Here is a 19,753-nt window from a genome sequence, read left to right on the forward strand (position 1 = left end):
CAAGTGAGATAGGACTCAGAGTGGCGAGGAGAGCTTTGTCTGGCGTCAAAGCCTGGCTCATGGTACCATTGAGTATGTGTGTACTGTGAGCCACTGGGCAAGTTATGCAACCTCTCTGTGCCTCGATGTCCTCTGCTTAGAGAATGGGGACCACACTACTAGCTATGGTTTAATGCATTCAACAGATACATTGACTGAGCACTTACTACCTGCCAGGTGCTAAAGACAGAGCAGCAGAACAAAAACGCACAAGGTCCTGCTGTCATGGAGCTTAAACTGGTGATGGGGGGCAGGGAGGAGAGAGGGAAATAAGTAAACAAATACATGTCAGATGGTGACAGTAAAGAAAAAGCAGTGTAAGGGGACAGAGTATGTTGGGCAGAGTAGTCAGAGACTTGAAGGAAGACGGGCAGAGGGTCATGTAAATATTTGAGGGACAAATGTTCTAGGTAGAAGGAACAGCAGATGCAAAGGCCCTGAGGTGGCAGTGTGTTTGGCATATTCGAGAAACAAAGACCAGTGTCACTAGAGTGAGTAAGCAAGGGGAAAGTTGGCAAGAGGAGAGATTGTAGAGGGAGTGGGGGAGGCCAGATCCCAAAGGGCCTTGTGGACTATATCAGGTCGGGGGCGTGGGTCTGATGGTGAGCCACGCGGGGAATGCTGGGAGATTCTGAGCAGGGGAATGACATGGGAGAATTTGTTGAGAAACTTTGTGCCTGGCAAACTGTAGGCACTCAATAAGTGTTAACTATCCATATTATTTTGTTATCATATGACCTGGCACCCCAGCACCTCCCTTCCTACCACCTCAAGCCCTCAACCCAGTCACCTTCTGCCACCTTCCTTTCACCCTGTCTTCCAGGCTGCGCCTCAGACCCACGGATCCCAACTTGCCTGTGTTCAGCCTGAGAACAGGCCTGGGCCAAGCCAGGCGGGGGCCACTACTCCCCACACACAGGGAGCTGGGCCTAGTGCACTTGGCAGGGGCGGGGTATCCATCTCTGTCCCTTCCAGCCTCCGCCTCCCTCTGTGACCTATAGCCCTCCCTCTGGAAATCCCCAAGGCACACTCGTTACAACCCCTTCCCACCAGCAAGTCTGGGGCAAGGGGAGGGGGCATGCAGAGCATGCCAATTATGTCCAGGGGAGTCTGAGATGGTGCTACCCCTGAGGGAAGGGGAGGCTCCTCCGTTTCCTGCCCGCCCACAGTCTCCCTGGTGAGGAAACCCAGGCGAGGCAGGAAACAGGTATCTCAGTGACTTCCCTCCGCAGCCCTGGAAAACACCGTAATCACGGCAGCCCCCTCAAGATTCCGGTCTCCTGGCAGGACCGGCCCCAAGAAAGGAAAGGCTAAGGTCCCAGCAGGAAGAAAAGGGGTCAGCAGGCCAAGGCAGGCGCTGAGTCACCCAGGCCTGGCCCCCACCCCCAGCAAGCCTCTCCACCTCCTCTGAACTGAAATTACTCCCACACTTAATCACAGACCACCGCTTCCTGTCTCCTGCCCCCAAGGAGGTCTTGAGCTCCCTAAGGACCACCTTACCTTCGCTTCTGTCCTATCCTCACCCATGCACTGTTGGCTCGTGGATGTGAACCAAAGGGCGGAAAAGATAAAGGGCAGTGGGCGAAGAAGAGCCCAAGGCTTGCTGGGGCACTGGGTTAGGAGCCTGATGTCATTTAAAAAATGCACCATGAACTCCTTACCCCATTTGACAGATGCGGAAACGGAATGCTCAGGAAGAAGAAACTGCCTCAGATCACAGGCTAGAAAGTGACAGAGCTGGGATTCAGCTTTCGTGGGTCCATGAGACTCCAGAAGCCAAGATCTTTCCAGCTTTCCACCATCAGCCGGGGGGTGGGACGCTGAAGACCTCGGTGTGGTTGCTGACAAGACCATAATCCCACAGGATTGGAACTGCCTATTTACCCATCTCAGTTCTGGGAAAGCAAAGACAGGACCTTCCTGTAAACCCCAGCCAGATGCGCTGGTATGCAGTAGGTGCCTAGCAATATCTGCCGAATGAATGAACCCCTGAACCCCCACTGACTGTCATGGAACGCTGCTCAATGAAGATATGTTGAATGAACAAGTGAATGAGATGATTGGCTGCAATCTGGAATTTCTGTTGAAATTCCTCCCGCACACAGCAAATAGCTCCACCCTCCTCCTCACTCTGACCACTGTAGAACCCAGCATTCAGGAGCCTCTCCGCAGAGGCAGAGCTGGGGGAGTTTCAGAAAAGGAAGACATCTCATGTGCTAGGTTGGTGCCTACTTTTTTGGAAAAGTAAAGATCAAGTTCAGATCGGGACTGGGAAGCAACTGGTTGGGCCCTGCTGGATGTGCAGGGGTGAGAGGCTGAGAGAGGGGATTAAGGAAGCCCTGCAGATAGGGAGTGGGGGAGGAGAGTTGCTAGGTGGGCGGGGCAAGAGAGCTGAGGGGTCAGGTCTGGGGTGGGGGCTGAGCACAGATGTGAGATAGAGGTGGCCAGGACAGGGATTCAGTCACTGGGTGAACACCGGCTTAGAAAAGCCCCTCTCTTGGCTCTGAGAAGGGGAGGGAAGAGGGCAGGGGCAGGGACAGGGACCACCTAAGATCATCTCAAAGAGGGTGGGGGTGGCTCTGTGGTTCACCAGGGCAGGCCCAGTTCCCTAAAAGTGCCCCCACCCACATCTGCCACCAGCGGCCTGCCCACTGCCCCTGCCCCACCCTTCTCGAGTTCACTCAGGTCCTCAGAGCGTCTTCTGGCCAAGCATTCTTTCCCTCTGCATGGGCCCATCCAAGCTCAGAGCCGGGAACCGGGCTGTAATGGCAGGCCTCCCCTGCACCTGAGGACCCGGGAAGAGGACAGTGGGACACAGGCCCACTGAATATCCGCCACTTAACAGGCCAAGCACCAGGCACTTTCATGCGCCTTCCATCCAGTCCCGCCAACCACCTTCAAGTTATATGTACTTGGAGGTCATGCATTTTGAGTTCCCTTTGGCCTTGTGGGCTGGTCTCAGAAAGGTTAACTAGCTTGCCGGAGGTCACACAGCTACTGCAGAAAAGGACAGGGATGGATTCAAGCCCTGGGCTGCAGGACTCCAGGGCCTGTGGGTGTTCCACACAAACCTCAGCTGTGTCCGAAGTGGTTCTTTACTTGTGCCTGCCTGGTTACTAGCGGGCCAGACGGCCTGGTAAAGTTCCAGTGAGGATTGATAGGCTCCCCATCACCAGCGAATGCCCCCTTTCCAAGTTGGCACAGAGAGGGGTGCCCTTGCCCCGCCAAGTTCCCGCCCTGCTCGAAGTTTCTCCGCCTGGTCCTCAGGAATGGCAGGCCGGGCCATGCCTAGAGCGACTGGGAGACTCGACAACGTGGCCGGGCGACCCATGGGCTCTCCCGCGGGCCGGCCCCGCCCCCGACCCCACGCAAGGTTCCCTGGGCGCCCCTCGGGACTGCCCCACCGCGGAGGGTGGCGCCGGCCTGTGCCTGCCCGGGGTCCCTGGCGGGCGCCGCAATCCCGAGCCAGAGTCCCAGCCAAGTTGGCGGGCGCGGCGGGCGGGGCCCCGGGCGCCCCCCGCCCCGCACACTCACCGCGAGCAGCCGCCCGTGCAGCAGCAGCGCCAGCAACAGCGCGCCCGCTGCCCGCTGTCCCATGGCCCGGCCGGCTCCGCTCGCTCTCTCGCTCGGCGCCCGCCCGAAGCCGCCCGCTCTCCAGCCTGCGGAGTCCTCGGGACGGCGCGGCCCGCTCCCGCCGCCCCCACCCCTCCCGCCGCTCGCCCGCCCCGCCCCGCCCCGCGGCCGGCCGCCCCGCCCCCGGGCGCCAGGCCCCACCCCGGACCGCCCCGCCCCGCCGCTCCAGGCCCCGCCCCCGGACCGCCCCCGGACCGCCCCCGGACTGCGGGCGCCGCTCGCTGGAGCCCGAGCCCCCGGCGCAGCCAACTGGGCCTTTGTCTGGGCCCCCAGCCCCCTCGGCGCGAGCCGCGGCCCAGCCCGGCTCCCCGCCAAACCCGGCCTGGAGTGCGGGATGGGACGGGGCCCTGCGCGCCGACACCGGCCGCGGCTCCTCGCGCACGCGACCCCAGCACGGACCCCACACCCCCTTTCGCACCCGGCGCCGGGACTCCTCATTCGCGCGCCCAGAAGTCCGCGCGCTCTCACACACGCCGCCTGCACACGCGCACCCGGGCACATTCACACACACGCCAAGCTGGCCTCCCCCCCACCTTTCACACTCGCGCACGTTCACGCCCTGGCCCCCCGGCCGACTGTCTTCACGCGCTCAGATGCACACATGCTCTCTTCAGAACTGTCACCTCTGCAGGTGACATAGCGGACACGACTTTCACACACTCAGCCGCTCACGTCCCTATTCACACGTTTACACGGACTCACAAGGGAATCCCCAGACCCGAAGTGTAAGGACGTGTTTTCCTACACAAATGCCACACAGGCGCCCACAGTTCACACACAGGCCTTTTGCTCGCACACATGCTGGCCCGTCTTTTTTACATTTTCTCCTACGCTAACTGCAGCGATTTATTAATTTTTTTTTAACGTTTATTTATTTTTGGGAGACAGGGAGAGACCGAGAAACCACAAACCGCAAGATCACGTCCCAAGCCGAAGTCAGTTGCTTAGACTGAGCCACCCAGGCGCCCCTAACCGCAGCGCTTTACAGTGGGCCCTAGAGAGCGAACTGAATTGCCCCTCACACGCACCATTTTCCCCACCAACCACTCACAGACCCACTTGGATGGACGTAAATCTCAGCCCCGGCGCCACAGACCCCCGAGTCCCACACGCAGGCCCAGACACAGACCCTGTCAAAGCCCTAGTCACAGATGCTTGGGTGGTAAGTCCCAGTCCCCGATGATCCACCTCTGACACAGACCCACAGACAGCACACTCGGCCATGCCACTGGGTCTCTCTGCCTGGCTCGGGTCTCCTTTCTGCCTGAAAATTTCCAGGGCAACCCAGGCTCATGGGTGGAGAGAAAACCGGCCTGTGTGTGCGTGTAAGCATGTAGCGTAGAGGAAAACCTTTTGAGTAATGATAGAGGGAGGAGAATAAAAACTGAAGTTTCCATTGTTTCCTGTGAGAGTTGCTAGGTTCCAGAGACTCATGGCTGGGTTTGCAGCCAGGAGTGAGGTGAGCTGTGGACAGAAGGAAATGCCCAGCTAACCGGGCGGCACCAGGCCTGGCTCCGGAAGGCATGTTCCCTGTGATAGGGGCCTGCAGGCTCCCGGTCACTCTGTGGCCTCCCATCTAGGCGCCTGGGGGATTGAGAAAATGCTGGCGTCCCGACCCCCATCCCAGACAGATGCTCCATCCCCAAAAGATTGGGTTCTTCACCCCGTGGGGCCTATTTCTGGGGGACCAGCTCAGAGCTGTAAAGGACAAACACTACATCTGCAGTGCTTTGGTCAACTCCTTGGCCCCAACCCAGATGCCAGGCACAACACCGAGGAAGGACTGTTACTGCTCCAAACAGGGAGATACAGGTAGACCGAGGAGGGATGTCTGATCTTGACCCTTGGTGAATCCCTAATCTGGTGGCAGGAAGCAAGAGGATATAGTCCCCTGTCCTCATGCTGTTCTCAGTCTGATAGAGAATCCCACCCCTCCCGCCTCACTGTGCAATCCTGAGCAAATTAGTCAACCTTTTGAGGCCTCAGTTTCATCATCTAGAAAATAGGAAAAGGGGGCACCTGGGTGGCTCTGTTGGCATCTGACTCTCGGTTTCATCTCAGGTCATGATCTCACCGTTGATGAGTTCGAGCCCTGTACTGGGCTCCACACTGACAGTGCAGAGCCTGCTTGGAATTCTCTCTCTCTCCCTCTCTCTCTCTCTCTCTCTCTCGCTCTCTGCCCCCCCCCACTCACTCTCTCTATCAAAATAAATACACTTTAAAAATATTTTTTAAAAATTAAGAAAAAGAAATTAGGAAAAGGAGACTATTACTAAGACCTCTCTAACAGTGCTGTTGAGGATCAAAATGAATGAATGAATCTATTTCTTAAAAAAGGACAGCTTCAGGCACATAGTAAGCACTAAATAAATGGTAACTCTTTCTCTGATTGCTGTCTCTGGATGAGCTCCCAATCCGAAGAGGGAGACACAATTCCGCCCTCGGGGGCTCTAGTCTGATGGAGGAGCAGTGTTGCACCCGGTGTGTTGCTCCTAATCTGAAAACTAGGTACAGCCTTCACCCCCAGGACTTCCAGCATGATGGATGAGCACAGCCTTGCATCGGAGCTCTCCCTCTCTGATGAAGAAAGTTACAAAACTCCACTGACTTCAGAGTTGGCAGGTGGCCAGCCTTGGTGGCGGGATTTTTCCAAGGCCTTTGCTGTCTGTGGAGGGTCAGCGTCCGTGACAAATCACATTTTGTGAACTGCCCCGGTGTCTTTTCCCCACCTCGGGCCCCTTAAGTCCCGGAGCTTTGGCTTCTTGGATGATTTGCTCATGGGCAAAGGGAAAAGCGGAACAAGCAACCCTTTGTAGATGTGTGGTTAAGACTAAACCCGAGCTATAAGTCTTGCTGGCTCAAAGAGGTCGTGCTAGAGATGGTAAAGACGACTGGAGGCTGGAAGCAGCAGGGCTGACGCAGAGGGCAGGAAAATATGGCCTGTCCGGAAAGTCTTCCAGAATAACTCCACCCACCCTGAGGATTGGTCATCCACCGATTTATTCTGTATCCTTTCCTTCCCACTAAAGGATCTGGCCAGCTCTGTTTTCCTTTGCAGTCCTTGATATCTTTAGTAAATGTTCTCAAGTTGCTTTGTCTAGGGCCTGGCTATCTCCTCATATGGCTTAAAAGGGAAGCAGAGGCAGAACTTTGGGGCTTTGCTGAGTCCGGGAGGCGCCTGTAATCGCACCGTATGCACTCATAGCTCAGGGTGCTCGTCATACTCTTGGAGAGAAACAATTCAAGTCTTGCACAAGGTGCCTTAGATAAGGAGAGACTCTGAGGGTTTGGATAGGTAATAGTAGCCAAACAATCTGGCCTCTGAGAAACGGGAGTTGGGTGCCTTCTGGAACCAGCAGCCAGAGTTTGTGGGTGACCTGTCTGCCACTCCAAAATTGACAGGACTCAGCTTTTCTTGGCTTCCACTTCCACTCCAAATCTTTTCTCTGCCTCAGAGCTTCTCACTTGTTTCACAAGCCTTTGTTCGTTCATTCATTCAGAGCTACAGTGAATGGTTGGGCAGGTTGTTCACCGAACAAGAGTATGCAGCCAAGTGGGCCCTGCTTTGGGGCTAGATCTGCCCAGAGAGGGTACCTTTTGTTCATATGAGCAAAAGCACCGTATGGGCTAACTGTGGACCTGCATTCATTCAATAATGAAAATGAATACCTGTTTTGCACAAAGGTTCCAATACCTGTGTGGGAAAACAGATGCTGGCAGGGTAAGGATATGTCCTTGGGTGATAACATAGAACAGGAAAATTGGTATTAAAAGGGAGTGGAGATGGAGGAGAGGAAACCTGGGGGTGATGTGAAGAGGAGGAGGAGGACAGAGGACACAGTTCTAAGCAGACAGTAAAAGTTCCCATGAGAAGGAGAGGACCCTACAAGGCCTGGCAAGATACAGTCCTGCCCATTTCTCTAGCCACCTCCTTCCCCCAACCTGGTCTCTACGCATGCTTTTCCTTCTCCCCGAGTGCGTTTCCCACCCAATACCCCCTCCTCTTCATCCTACTCTCTTTTAGTGTTTAGCTCGAAGATCGTGCCACCATCGAAGCCTTGCCTGACCTCCCAGGCTAGGTCATGTCCCCTGCTGTATTTTCCCACAACCTGCCTCCCCCAAGCTTCTCTCTCAACATTTTTACAGTTGCAATAATTTGGAAGATCGTTTAATATTATGAGGCATAATAAAGGCAGGGAGCGTGATGGTCTGATTTCTGTCTTATTCCCAACTGTATCCCCTGTGAAGGGCACAGTGCCTGGCAGGGAGCTGGCACTTGGATGATTTCACTTGAATGAAAGAACAAATTGGTAAATGTCCCCGTTCTAGTCTGTACTTGGAGCAGATACATTCCCCTCACTGTTTGATTAACACTGAATCTCAGGTGCCTGGGTGGCTCCATTGATTGATCCCAGTGTCATGGGATCAAGCCCCACATTGGGGCTCAGCATGGAGCCTGCTTGGGATTCTCTCTCTCTCTCCCTCCCTCTCAAAAAACAAAAACAAAATGAAAAACCCCACTGGATCTCATTTAATTATTACCACAGTTCTGGGTAGTTGGCATGACAGTGTATTTTATTTTATTTTATTTTATTTTAGAAGTTTTTTTTAATGTTTATTTATTTTTGTAGGAGAGAGAGAGACAGAGCGCAAGCAAGGGAGGGGCAGAGAGAGAGGGAGACACAAAATCCGAATTAGGCTCCAGGCTCTGAGCTGTCAGCACAGAGCCGGACGTGGGGCTCAAACTCACAAACCGCGAGATCACGACCTGAGCCGAAGTCGGACGCTCACCCGGGTGCCCCATGACAGTGTATTTTATTACTGCCCTTTTCCAGACAAGGAAACTGAGGCTCCAAAGCACGGAGTGGCTTGCCCAGATCGCACACGGTCAGTATGAGGTAGGGCCAGGATTCACAGCCACATCTGTCTGACTCTAGAACCCACATTCTCTACCACGTCCAATTCTGCCTCTCTCTGGGTTGTTCCCAACGCTGCCTAGGTAGAAGTGTGGCTTTTCTGAAAATAGCCTGGATTTGACCCTTCTGCCTCCTCCAGAAATCTCCCCACCCCCGTCCTTACCAATCACTTTCTTGCTGAGCTCCCATTCTGGGTCCCAGGCCTGGGGCCAGGTTCCCAGCCTGTGCCTCACGGAGCACCTGCCCTCTGAGATGCTCCTTCACGAAGGGGTTCCCTGCTCACAAAGTTTGGGAACTCTGCGTTCTTTCCTACACTTTGGCCATCTCGAGGGACACCGACACAGGAACGTTTCTGAGCAGGCCTCCAGTAAAGTCGCCTGCCCAACTCTATCGAATCCAGCATTCAAGATACTTGAGAAAGGAGCCCATTTGTTTTTGTGAGAAAACCTTTTAACATTTCACAAGACTGGTGTTTCTCAGAACACGCTTTGCAAATACTGCCGCCTGAGCCTGGCTCCTGAGCTGACCATAAATGGTCTCTATAATTTGAATTTGTCACTCATGCCCGCCCCCGCCCCCCCCTCCCCTCCAGCCGGTTGGAATTCTTATGGCCTCCATACACTCCCTCACATTCCTGCCCACGCACTCCTGCTTCAGCAGGAGAAGACTTCTGTGCAGGGCCCGTAGCTGGAGCCCCATAAATGCTCATGTCCCTTCCTCTGTTACTGTGCACGCACGCATTTTACTTTATGTCATCAGTGTATGTGTGCAGTTTCCTGTTCGCTTTTCTTGCCTACCAGTCTCCTCCTAAACACAGTTCTGCGTGTCCAGCAAAGGCCAGCGCTACTTAAAAATGGCTCTGTGGATCGGTGCCAGTTCCCAGACTGTGTATGACCGGTCTGAGATAAGAAACTCGCACAGAGTGTAAATCAACCGTATTGGTGAGCCCTCTGTTTAACTCAGCCGACGATCTTTTCCTGCCATACTAGCTCCGTATCACAAGCAGCACACAGATGTGCATACCATCACCTGCTCCTTGCTGCAAATGTTACCCGTTAGGAATCTGTGGGCCAGCTTCTTTGCACGGCACTTGTATTGGCTTTGCACGCGACACTGGTGATAACGATTTGGTAGTGTGTCTCATCAACACGCCACAGTTCATCAACCCTGTCCTGTCGGTGGATATTCGGGCTGTTTGCTTCTCTAGTTCCCTCAGTTTTTAAGGGCCACGAATCTGAGGCCAGAAAGGTGGAGTGGCCTTTGAGGGGTCATGAATGGCAGAGGCAGGCCTCCCACCCTGGCCTCCTGACCCGAGGCCCCTTGTTCCTTCCTCCAGCCCGCGCTTCCCTTCCCACTGGGCTGATTTTCCGTCCCTTTCATGCTTTTCTTTGCGAGGTTATGAGGTTTCTGCAGTGTTCCCACATGTTGTCTTTTGGAGCTTGAGAGAAATCCTTTTGGAATGTCCTGTGCCTTCTCCCTGAGTTCCCGGCTTTGTTCAATTGTTCACGATAAATTCCTGCCCTGTTGGGAGGGGCCCAGGAGGCTGTTAAGTTTGCCAAAAATGGTGGTACCAACTCAGGCATGGCTCATGTCTGAGGCTCTTTGCTTCTGCTGAGATTGCAACTTAAAAGAGGGCAACGTGCATGCAGCTGGGGTGAGGACAGGGTACCCCCACTCCTAGTTTTCTGCTTTGTGTGTAGGGTAGGCAGAACCAGCCGTGTGCAGACAGAAAAGACAGTGAGGGGTAAGGTGGGCCTCGGGAATGGGGTTGGGGGCGTGGTGGGCTAAGGTTTAGAGACTTAGGTTCAGAAACGAGGAAAGGCTGGTGGGATAGTGAGGGTTGGGAATAGGATGATGTGTCGCTCCAACATGCGCCTCGTCAATACAAAAAGTGGCATTTACTTTCTAGAATCATAGAACGGTGATATCACATTATTTGTTTGAAAAGGGCTATGTCCGATTTTGTTAATATACAAAAATAATTCTGATGTCATGCACCTATCCCCAGTGTTACCCAATGATGCAGGGACCGGTGAATTGGGCAACTGAGACCACAGGTGACCTCCGAGGAAATTTCTCTCTTTGTTTCCTACTTCCCAGAAAGAGCATATTTCAGGTTAACACGGCCCTGTTCAGAACACTGGTGTTGAGGCGCGTCCCAGACCCCTAGAGGTAAACACCATCCTTGCTTTGTCTAGTTTACTGCATATTTTGGATACCAAGATTTACCCCTCTTTCTCTTGGGATCTATTCAATAAATACGAAGGAAAAACCCCTGCAATTTGGATGGAAAGGGCATTGGCCGAGGGTCAGAGCGCTGGGTTGGAATCCCAGCTCTGCTCCATTCCAGCTGCAGGAGCTTAGGGATGGCACTTTTTCTCTCTGAGCCTCAGTTTCCCCCTCTGCAAAATGAGGTACTAAAACTTAGCCTCGTTGAGAGCACAGAGGGCTGAGACCCTATGTTTCAGGCATCGGACACATGCCTGGAAGAGCGTGGGTGCTCAATAAATGTTGAGGTTACTTCTACAGGCGTGAAGGGCTTTCCCTGACGCCCCCCAACCCCCCCGCCCAGCTGTGGTGACACCTAGCTTCTTCCGTATACAAGCTGGGCAGCACACCAGGCTGTGACATTGTTCTATAGTCAGCATGCTGCTTCCTGTTTACATAGACCTTGCAGATCCATGGCTTGAACAGTGGACACAGAGGACTTCCTGTGGTCTCTGCTTGGCCACATGGAACAGCCAGCCTTCTCTAGCTAAGAGCCTTATTTTCTCTGCACTTGGGCTAAGTGCCTGGTGAAAAGGGATTCGTGAGCAGTGAGTATCCGAGCAGCGGTCAAGCCAAGCACAGAGATCCTGTCCCTTTAACATATAATCCAACCCGCCACCAGTGGTCAAACTTCATTTGAGCACCTACTATGTATTGGGCTCTGTAATGATATTTGCCATTCATTGGGCATCCACTGTGTACGTTTGCAGGGCACCTACTATTTGCAAGATGTCATAATCGTGAAGATAATTGTTATTACGATTGAACACCTACTGTGCACATAATACTCTATAATGACAATGCCAACCAGTTTTTGAAGAGCCACTGTGTTGTATGCACTGTAATCATCTTTATCATAATCATTTATGCCTGACCTCTCTGTGCCTCAGTTTCCTCATCCATACAATAGGGACAATAGTAACTTCCTTGAAGGACTGATGTGGGGATTAAATGAGTTATTATGTATAAAGCACTTAAACCAATGCCTAGTATATAGCTAAGAGCTTAATAAATGTTGGCCATAATTAATAGTTATTGAACATCCATTGCATATAAGACACTCTATTCTCCAGACAATAGTAATTACCATTGCTGAGCGCCTATTGGGCACACTGATCTGTAATCGATATTAATAACTGAGCCCCTATTGGGGTGCCTGGGCGGCTCAGTCGGTTGAGCACCCGACTTCAGCTCAGGTCATGATCTCGCAGCTTGTGAGTTCGAGCCCCGCGCTGGGCTCTGTGCTGACAGCTCAGAGCCTGGAGCCTGCTTCGGATTCTGTGTCTCCCTCTCTCTCTGCCCCTAACCCACTCGCATTCTGTCTCTGTCTCTGTCAAAAATAAACATTAAAAAAAAATAAAAAATAAAAAATAACTGAGCCCCTATTGTGAGCCAGAACTGGGCTAGACACTGGAGGCCTCAAGGGCAGTGTCGTAGGCAAGGGTCTTACACTCTGCTTAGGGGAAATTAAACCGATTTGGAGTCAGGCATCTCCAGAAGAGTCAGGGACAAATCTTATGCAAATATGGACCTAGGGCAGGAAGGGGATGGCTTTGAGTGGCCAGACAGAGGATTTGGGAATCAGGACATCTTGAACTATCTCTTGAGTTGTGCCAAAATGGATTCTAATAAGCTGTATTCCTACAAATGTCCACCTGGGGAATGGGTCACTGGACAATTGAGTCTTCTCCCTCAGGAGGGAAGGGATCCCAGAGACAAGGAAAGGAGTGTGCTGGACTGCTGAGCTTTAGGCCCAGGGAGGATATCCCTTGTTCCTCAGAGATGAAATAGAAGTGGGGGTGAATTCAGTAAACTGGGGTCTGGTACGCCCTTCTCTCCTCCTATCCTTCCTCCTAGCTTTCCTCCTATCCCGACACCATCATGGTGACCTCATGATAGGGATATTCACGCTTGGCCATTCTCTGTTTGGCCATGCAGCTAGGTAGGCCAGAGCAGGCCACTCCCTCTAAGAGTCATGGAATCTTGTAGAACTGCAGGTTCTGCATTATTTTAAGGTCAGCCCCATTCCACACGCTGACCTGCTACTGGCTCTTGTATTTCCAAGGAGACAGGAAAGCTCCAGCAAGTAGGGCCTGGGCCTGAAGTTCAGAGTCACACAGAAATGGTCCCAAGACCAAAAATGGGAAGTTGGCTCAGAACTCAGGAGGCCTGAGTTGAGGGGCAAGTGGGGGGAGGGGGGGCACTCTCAATTCTCAGCCCAGGCCTGGCTTGGGACTAGGAAGACAGATTTAGAAATATCAGAATCGGGGGCCTTTAGGGGCCATCGAAGCTACCCTAATCATTTACAGAAGGGGAAACAGGTCTGGGGAGAGAAAGTGATGTACCCAAAGTCCCAGGGCAGGCTAGTGGCCAAACGAGGCTGGAATCCCAGTCTCTATGATCCCTCAGTCCCTGGATGCCTTGTGGGGTCTCACTTCTCAGCACTCAAATCTGTTGAGTCTCTGAAGGTTTGGAGGGAGCCCTTGGTGGCTCAGGGAACATTTGCTCGGACATTTCCAGCAAGAAACTTGGGACCTCCTCATTCTGACCCTCCAGCCCTCATCTGGCCTGGACAGAACCACTCTTCAGAGATTTCCTAGGAAGGGCATTCCCTCCAGTGGCAACGATCTCTGATTGCCTCTCCCACTAGCCATCAGAAAGTTTTCCTCTGCATCCACCCTAAGCCCCGGTCATTAAAAACACATCCTGAAGAGAATATAGACGAGGCACTTAGAATAGGGCCTGCTCCACGATAAGGGCTCTGTGAAGTCTTGCTACTGCTGTCACCACCACCACCACCATCCTGTCATCGTCGTCATTATTATTTCTGTTCACATTGGGCAGTGGTAAAATCAACATCCACAACAATCCTGAAACCAGAAGAGTATGAATAGGGATCGGGAATGAATAGCTAGTCTATTTCTCTTCCCATGGGGAAACCCCCCAGTGATCCATTCAAGATATAAACCAGAGATTCCAAACTGTGGCCTGTGGGCTTCACATTCCACCCGCAAGTATTTTTCTTGGGCCCACCGAGCACTAGGACATTTCTGAATTTGTTGTTAGCATGTAAACATGAGATTCCTGGCTTTTTTTTTTTTTGGAAAAAGCAACAACCCGTCTGAGAGCTCGGTTTAGACCGGGTATTTCCTCTCCCCTCGGCCAGTTCACCCATTAACTTGTACCTTCCCGGCCCTGGAGGTCCTTGAGTTTATAACCCCCAATCCAAATGGCTGTTCTGCCCCCTCCCCTCCAACAGAGCCTCGGAAGAAGCATTTTGCCACAGACCATTTATTTTCTACTGCTGCAGCCCGATGTGCCTGTACCCATTTCGCGGTCGATGTTACCACCAGCTACAGGGTTTGGAGATGGGCTCGGGGGCTCTCCGGCCCGAGCGGATTGCCTCCCAGAACTTGGGCAGGTGACCCAGGGAAAAGATCCCGTTGCCGAACAAGGGGAGCTCAGGCAGCTTCGTCCCCGGCCTCTGCGGCAGCACGGGTGTAAGGCTCCGTCTCTGAAGCCGGGGTGGGCATCTGGCGTGGGCAGGCCCATCCACACACTGCAAAGCGTTGACGGCCCCGGGGGACGGCACCATGCAGGTGTTGGTGTAGTCGTCGGAGGCGGCCACGCCGGTGACGGGGTTGGAGTAACTACGGGGGAAGGCGTGGTCTGGGTGGTCCAGGTGGATGGAGGTGGCCGCACGCTCCAGGCAGTTGGCTGCAAGCCTGGGCAGGCTCCGTGACGATTTGGAGCAGGAGGCACTGGTGAATCTGTCAAGGTAGTTGATGCCTTTGATGAGTTGGTCCAGGAAGGTGGGGCTACAGGGGCCTGAGGGACGTTCTGTACAGAGCAGGTAGCGGGGGCCGCCATGGTAAGCGGGTTTTCTGGCCACCTTGGGGTGGTTCGCCAGGTGGCTTGTCTCTACGAACTTGGAGTTGTAGGGGCGGCCCATGCAGATTTTCCTCACTGGGAGTCTGAAGAAGCTGGGGCTGTCGGGCTGCTCCGAGGAGGGGCTGCAGCTGCTGGTCTCAGAGCCGCTCGGGGTGGGGGGGCGTTTGACACCACCAGCCCTGCTCACACCAGGGCCGTGGGGCCAGCCTGGAGCCTGGGCCGAAAAGGACACGTTGTTGGGATGGTTCAAGCGGCTGCGGATGTTGGAACGGCTCACCGGACGTCCGGACATCGTCCCGGCTGGGCAGATACAGCTTCGTGGCGCCGACCTGCCGTGAGCTCACCTGGAGGCTGGCTACCGGGCCTGGTGAAGACAGTTGGGTCAGCTCCTCTCGGCTGCCTGCCCCCTCCCTGCACGCTTTCTCCCCGTGGGTTCCCTCTGGCTCCGGAGAGCCAACAGCACCCTTCTCCTACTCCTCAACGTCCTCCTAGGCCCTGGGGATTTTCAAACTGGAAAACAGACACCTTATTCTTCAGAAAGCAAGAGATGAGGTGGAAGGGGAGCCTGGGTGGCTCAGTCGGTTAAGCGTCCGACTTCAGCTCAGGTCACGATCTCACCGACCGTGAGTTCGATCCCCGCGTCGGGCTCTGGGCTGATGGCTCAGAGTCTGGAGCCTGCTTCCGGTTCTGTGTCTCCCTCTTTCTCTGCCCCTCCCCCGTTCATGGTCTGTCTCTGTCTCAAAAATAAAGTTAAAAAAAAAAAAGAGAGACAAGGCGGAAGGCAAGACCCTGAGAACAACTCAAGGCCAGAGGACCCTTAGGAAAAGTGGGGCAGTCTCCTTGATCCTTTGGCTCTGGCCTATATTTTGAAATTCCCATTTGCCTTTGGAGCAAGGACTCCAGAAGACCACAAAAGCCAAGGACTGAATCTCTAATGGGGAAATCCCAAGCACGGAGAGATACCTCCTTTCCAGAGTGTAATCATCCACTATGCAATGCACCTGTTAGTAAAAAAAAAATGCATCTTAGAAGTGATGCGATGCTATAGGTACTCTCTCCATGCCTGGCCCCTTGCTTGTGTCTCACATGTAATTCTTGCTACAAATCAAGGAGGTGGTCACTATTCTACTCCTGGTTGATGGATGGAGAAACTCAGTCTCAGATAGATGACATGACTCATCTCAGATTACACGGGTTGGAAGTGGTGGGGGCCGAGGTACTGTCTTGGTCGTGTCTGATGACCCCTGAAAGACAATGCTATGTTGTTGGGGTGACTTTGGCCCTCCCTCGCAGTCTCTTAAGAAAGAGTTCTCACCACATCTGCTCTGCCTGCTGGATGGGGGCACAACTGGGGAGAACCAGAGAGACAGGGGTGCTTGCTAACCCCATACCTAAGTTGATCCTGACTTTAGGAATCCCAAATGAGAGGGGGGAAGGTCATATGACAAGACTACTGATAGGGCTGGACTTGTAAGGTCACGGCCTTCCAGGATATTCGGTCTTGACCCTCTTGGGTAGTAGAAGGTCTCCTCATCCACTCCACAGGAGGAGGAGAATTGGGATTCCTACTCCTTGTGGTCCAAATGTGGGCACTTCGCCGAGACCTAGACCTGACCAGGCCAAGGAAATGCCCAGTCCATTTAACCCCGCCTCCTGTCCTGGCCAAAGGCAGTGTAGTCCTCCCTTCCTCATCTCCATTGTCCATCGGTTCCCCAATACTCTCCTTCCCCAGCTAGAAGGCAGGTTCTGATTTCTCTCCCTCAGTACTGCCAGTTTGATGCTAATTTTCCACTTCCGTCTAGTGAGAACAGAGCAATATTTGAGCCTGTCCCACCCAGAAAACAGCTGCCTGCCCCTCTTCCAGCCCATGGCCCTCAGCTGCCCTTGTCCTTTGGGTCTGAATCGCGTGGAATGCACAGACTCTTGCCTCTTCCCTTCCGGGTCCAACCCCACCCTGTCTCCTCCTCCAGAAATACAGGAGGCGACTGAGGACTGACCCCCACAGAGCCCCAGCCTTCCCTTCCTGGCTGGCTAAGTCCTATCTGCCATAAGGGCCCTCTGCCACGCTCACTCTGTCTTTAGGAGGTAGATGACTTAGCCCTCCTGTTGCTCTCCACTGGGGATACCCTCATGTCGCCACTCCAGACTGCTGGCCGTGTCATAGAATCATGGAATCTTACAGCTGGGAGGGGCCTCCAGAGGCCATCCTGGCCAGGCCCCTGCCTTAGGGCCTGCGCCGCTTTAAGCCCTCCGGGACAGATGGGCCCTATTTTTAAATACTTCTTTTTTTTTTTTTTTTCAACGTTTATTTATTTTTGGGACAGAGAGAGACAGAACATGAACGGGGAGGGTCAGAGAGAGAGAGGGAGACACAGAATCGGAAACAGGCTCCAGGCTCTGAGCCATCAGCCCAGAGCCCGACGCGGGGCTCGAACTCCCGGACCGCGAGATCGTGACCTGGCTGAAGTCGGACGCTTAACCGACTGCGCCACCCAGGCGCCCCTGGGCCCTATTTTTAAAATGAGACTGGGGTGGATGTTTTCCAGTGTTCCTGGTTGTTTTTCTAGTGTTTAATTATGCTGAGAGTCAGGGAGTTCTCAGCTGCCCCTGATATAACTCCCATCGGCCGTGATCAGCATCAATCACTTCTCTTTCTTCACTGGCTCAGCAAACATTTATTGAGTCTCCCCAGAGTGTTGTTCCCTTCCAGTGACCCATTCTTGAGCCTGTCTTTCCTTCCCTGCGGCAGTCAGCGATCCAGTGTCGAGTACCTACTACCTGATGAGAGCTGGCCAGAACCTGAGATTCTTCAGCCAGCAAATCTCAGAACCTGTGTGCCCCCGACCCAGCCCTGGTCCTTAGGGGGCACCCAGTACATATTCGCTAAGGAAAGGCTCCATCCATCATTGCTTTCTCTCAAACATTGAAAATACGGTTTTACTTTATATTTTGAAAATTTTTCAAACTTACTGAAAACTCACAAGACAACGAATTCCCAAGTAGTCTTCATCCAAATCCACAATTTATTAATGCTTTTGCCACGTTTATCACCACACACACACACACACACACACACACACACACTCTGATTACTATTATTTGGAGAGGAAGTCGCAGACAGCACTATCTTTTCCCCTTGAACACTTGGGCGTGTATCGCCCACATGCCAGGTGAACGGGGACATTTTCTTTTCTTTTTTTTTTTTAATTCAAATTTCAGATATTTATTAATCAGTGTAAACCCTAACACAAAACACCGATGCGAGTTCAGAGGAGAAATATTTCCGGGATAAGTGGAAAATTTTGTACGGAGGGCTTCTGGGAGACCTTCATTCTAAGCAGCTTGAGAGCGAGACATGTCATTTACAAGTCTGGAACTTTCTTCCTTCATTTTGCTGTAATCTACAATCGGTGAGTAGAGCTCGTGTTGATCATTGGGACCCAGTCAGTTCTGGGTTATTCTTCCTACCCTAACTGACATCTGGATTGGACCATGTCAGGGGCTGCTGTCGTACCTCCTGCTTTAATAAATACGAAGAGGGGGATCGAGCTTGGATGCTTCTTGGCCTGACCGAGGATCCGTTGTAACATGGCTGTGGCAGAGGCCTCCGGTCCAGGAGAAGGAAAGATCAAATCTACAAGGCCTGGCACTAAGTGGTCCCTACCCCAAGGATGAACATTTATCCCAGACATTTTCTTACGCATCCACGCTACGATGACCCAAGTACAGGACATTCGGCAACGGTGGAGTCTGATCATGGAATGTGCATTTCACCGACTGCCCCTCCGATGTTCCTCTTGGCAACTCTTCGGGCGCTGGAACCAACCCAGGAGTAAGCATGGCTTTTCGTTCTCAGGGGTCTTCGGTTTCCTTCACCTGGGAACAATTCTTCAGCCTTTGTCTTTTGTGAGATGGACATTTTTTTTTTTAAGTGAATTAATTTATTCTGAGAGAAAGAGAGCCTGCAATCAGGGGAGGAGCAGAGAGAGAGGGAGAGAGAGAGAATCCCAAGCAGACTCCAAACTGTCAGTGCAGAGCCCGATGCAGGGCTCGATCCCACGAAACGTGAGATCATGACCCGAGCCAAAGTCAAGAGATGGACGTTCACCAACCGAGCCACCCAGGCGCCCCTATGAGATGGTCGTTTTCGAAGAGCTCAGCCACGTTGTTCCGGAGAAGGTTCTTAGTCTGATGTTTCTGAAGGATCAGACCCAGGATTATAAAGCGCTATAACACGGAAGCGTCTGTGGGCCCTCCTTAGCCGGCAGCCACTGAGGGTGAAAGGCCTTTTTGCCCTGGGGTGGGGTAGTTATAGATGCTGAAACAGGGAGCCCAGAGGAAGGATCAGAGGGCCCCCCAAAAAAGGAGGAAGAGGGGTGTGGGGGAACTCAGTGGACCAGGGAAGCAGCAGTATCAGCAGTTTCCTTGTGGGGCCTCAGCCTGGCCTGGTTCTGCTCTGGGCTGGGGGCCGGGCAGGCGGGCAGCCAGCCAGCGAGAGGGCTGGGACTCTGCGCCGCTTGTCCTGAAGGTACCCAGGCATCGAGATCACTGGCCATTTCTGGCCTGGGCACCAAGAGCCTCTGGAAATAGCTCGAGGACAATTATTTTAGGAGGAATGTGCTATCCATCCATCCTACCAGAAAGCCAGGCTGTGTCCCAGAAGATCAAGAATGCCCCTCTCTGGCCTCCCCAACTCCAGGGGATCTCTAGGTACTCTGGGGACCACAGAGGCCTTCAGAGCCAGAAGGGGCAGGGAGCCAGAAGTGGGGTCGAGAGACTATAAGCCCTTTCCCCGGGTCGGGGGAGAGGAGGTTCTGTCCTCAGATCCTGGGCTCTCAGGGCCCCGTCTTGAGTCAGTCCAGCTGGTTAGGGTCCAGCTGACTCCAAGCATGAGGACACACAAGGAGAAAGGTATGCGGAAGCTGCCTGCCCAGCTCCATCCCCAAGAAACTGACATGGGTGGAGTACCTACCATGCGCCAGGACCTTCTACCCTCTCATTGAATC

General features: G+C 53.3%; 2 protein-coding genes and 1 pseudogene across 21 annotated transcripts in view; all 3 read right to left on the reverse strand.

Annotated features, from left to right (window-relative positions):
- Positions 1-3,759, reverse strand: part of HSPG2 (heparan sulfate proteoglycan 2) — a 99,469-nt gene extending 95,710 nt beyond the window's left edge. For 17 of the 18 annotated variants that reach the window (XM_045476027.1, XM_045476025.1, XM_045476026.1 and 14 more), the window contains exon 1: positions 3,574-3,745. In XM_045476027.1, the coding sequence (XP_045331983.1) occupies positions 3,574-3,636 (63 nt within the window). In that variant the 5' untranslated portion in view covers positions 3,637-3,745. Of the gene's footprint in view, positions 1-3,573 lie in introns of all 18 variants that reach the window. The other variant, XM_045476014.1, reaches the window with a different exon arrangement.
- Positions 3,760-14,133: 10,374 nt separating this feature from the next.
- LOC123599941 lies at positions 14,134-16,905 on the reverse strand. 3 transcript variants are annotated; one of them, XM_045482398.1, is made up of 4 exons: positions 16,819-16,870; positions 15,834-15,991; positions 15,711-15,748; positions 14,134-15,111 (listed from the first exon to the last, which is right to left on the reverse strand). In XM_045482398.1, exon 4 carries the CDS (start codon positions 15,037-15,039, stop codon positions 14,200-14,202), a length of 840 nt encoding a protein of 279 aa, XP_045338354.1. In that variant the 5' UTR covers positions 15,040-15,111; positions 15,711-15,748; positions 15,834-15,991; positions 16,819-16,870; the 3' UTR covers positions 14,134-14,199. The 3 variants fall into 3 exon arrangements, with proteins under 3 accessions (XP_045338354.1, XP_045338355.1, XP_045338353.1); XM_045482399.1 differs by lacking the exon at positions 15,834-15,991 and having other exon boundaries at positions 16,819-16,874; XM_045482397.1 differs by lacking the exons at positions 15,711-15,748; positions 15,834-15,991 and having other exon boundaries at positions 16,819-16,905.
- An 842-nt stretch (positions 16,906-17,747) lies between these two features.
- Positions 17,748-18,723, reverse strand: LOC123599942 (annotated as a pseudogene).
- Between the last annotated feature and the right edge of the window lie 1,030 nt (positions 18,724-19,753).

This window comes from Leopardus geoffroyi, chromosome C1 (assembly GCF_018350155.1).
Source record: "Leopardus geoffroyi isolate Oge1 chromosome C1, O.geoffroyi_Oge1_pat1.0, whole genome shotgun sequence".
NCBI lineage: Eukaryota > Metazoa > Chordata > Mammalia > Carnivora > Felidae > Leopardus > Leopardus geoffroyi.

Bases quoted from the DNA above. Each gene is read 5' to 3' on its own strand.
- LOC123599941 (XM_045482397.1), bottom strand. From the start codon at position 15,039: ATGTCCGGACGTCCGGTGAGCCGTTCCAACATCCGCAGCCGCTTGAAC.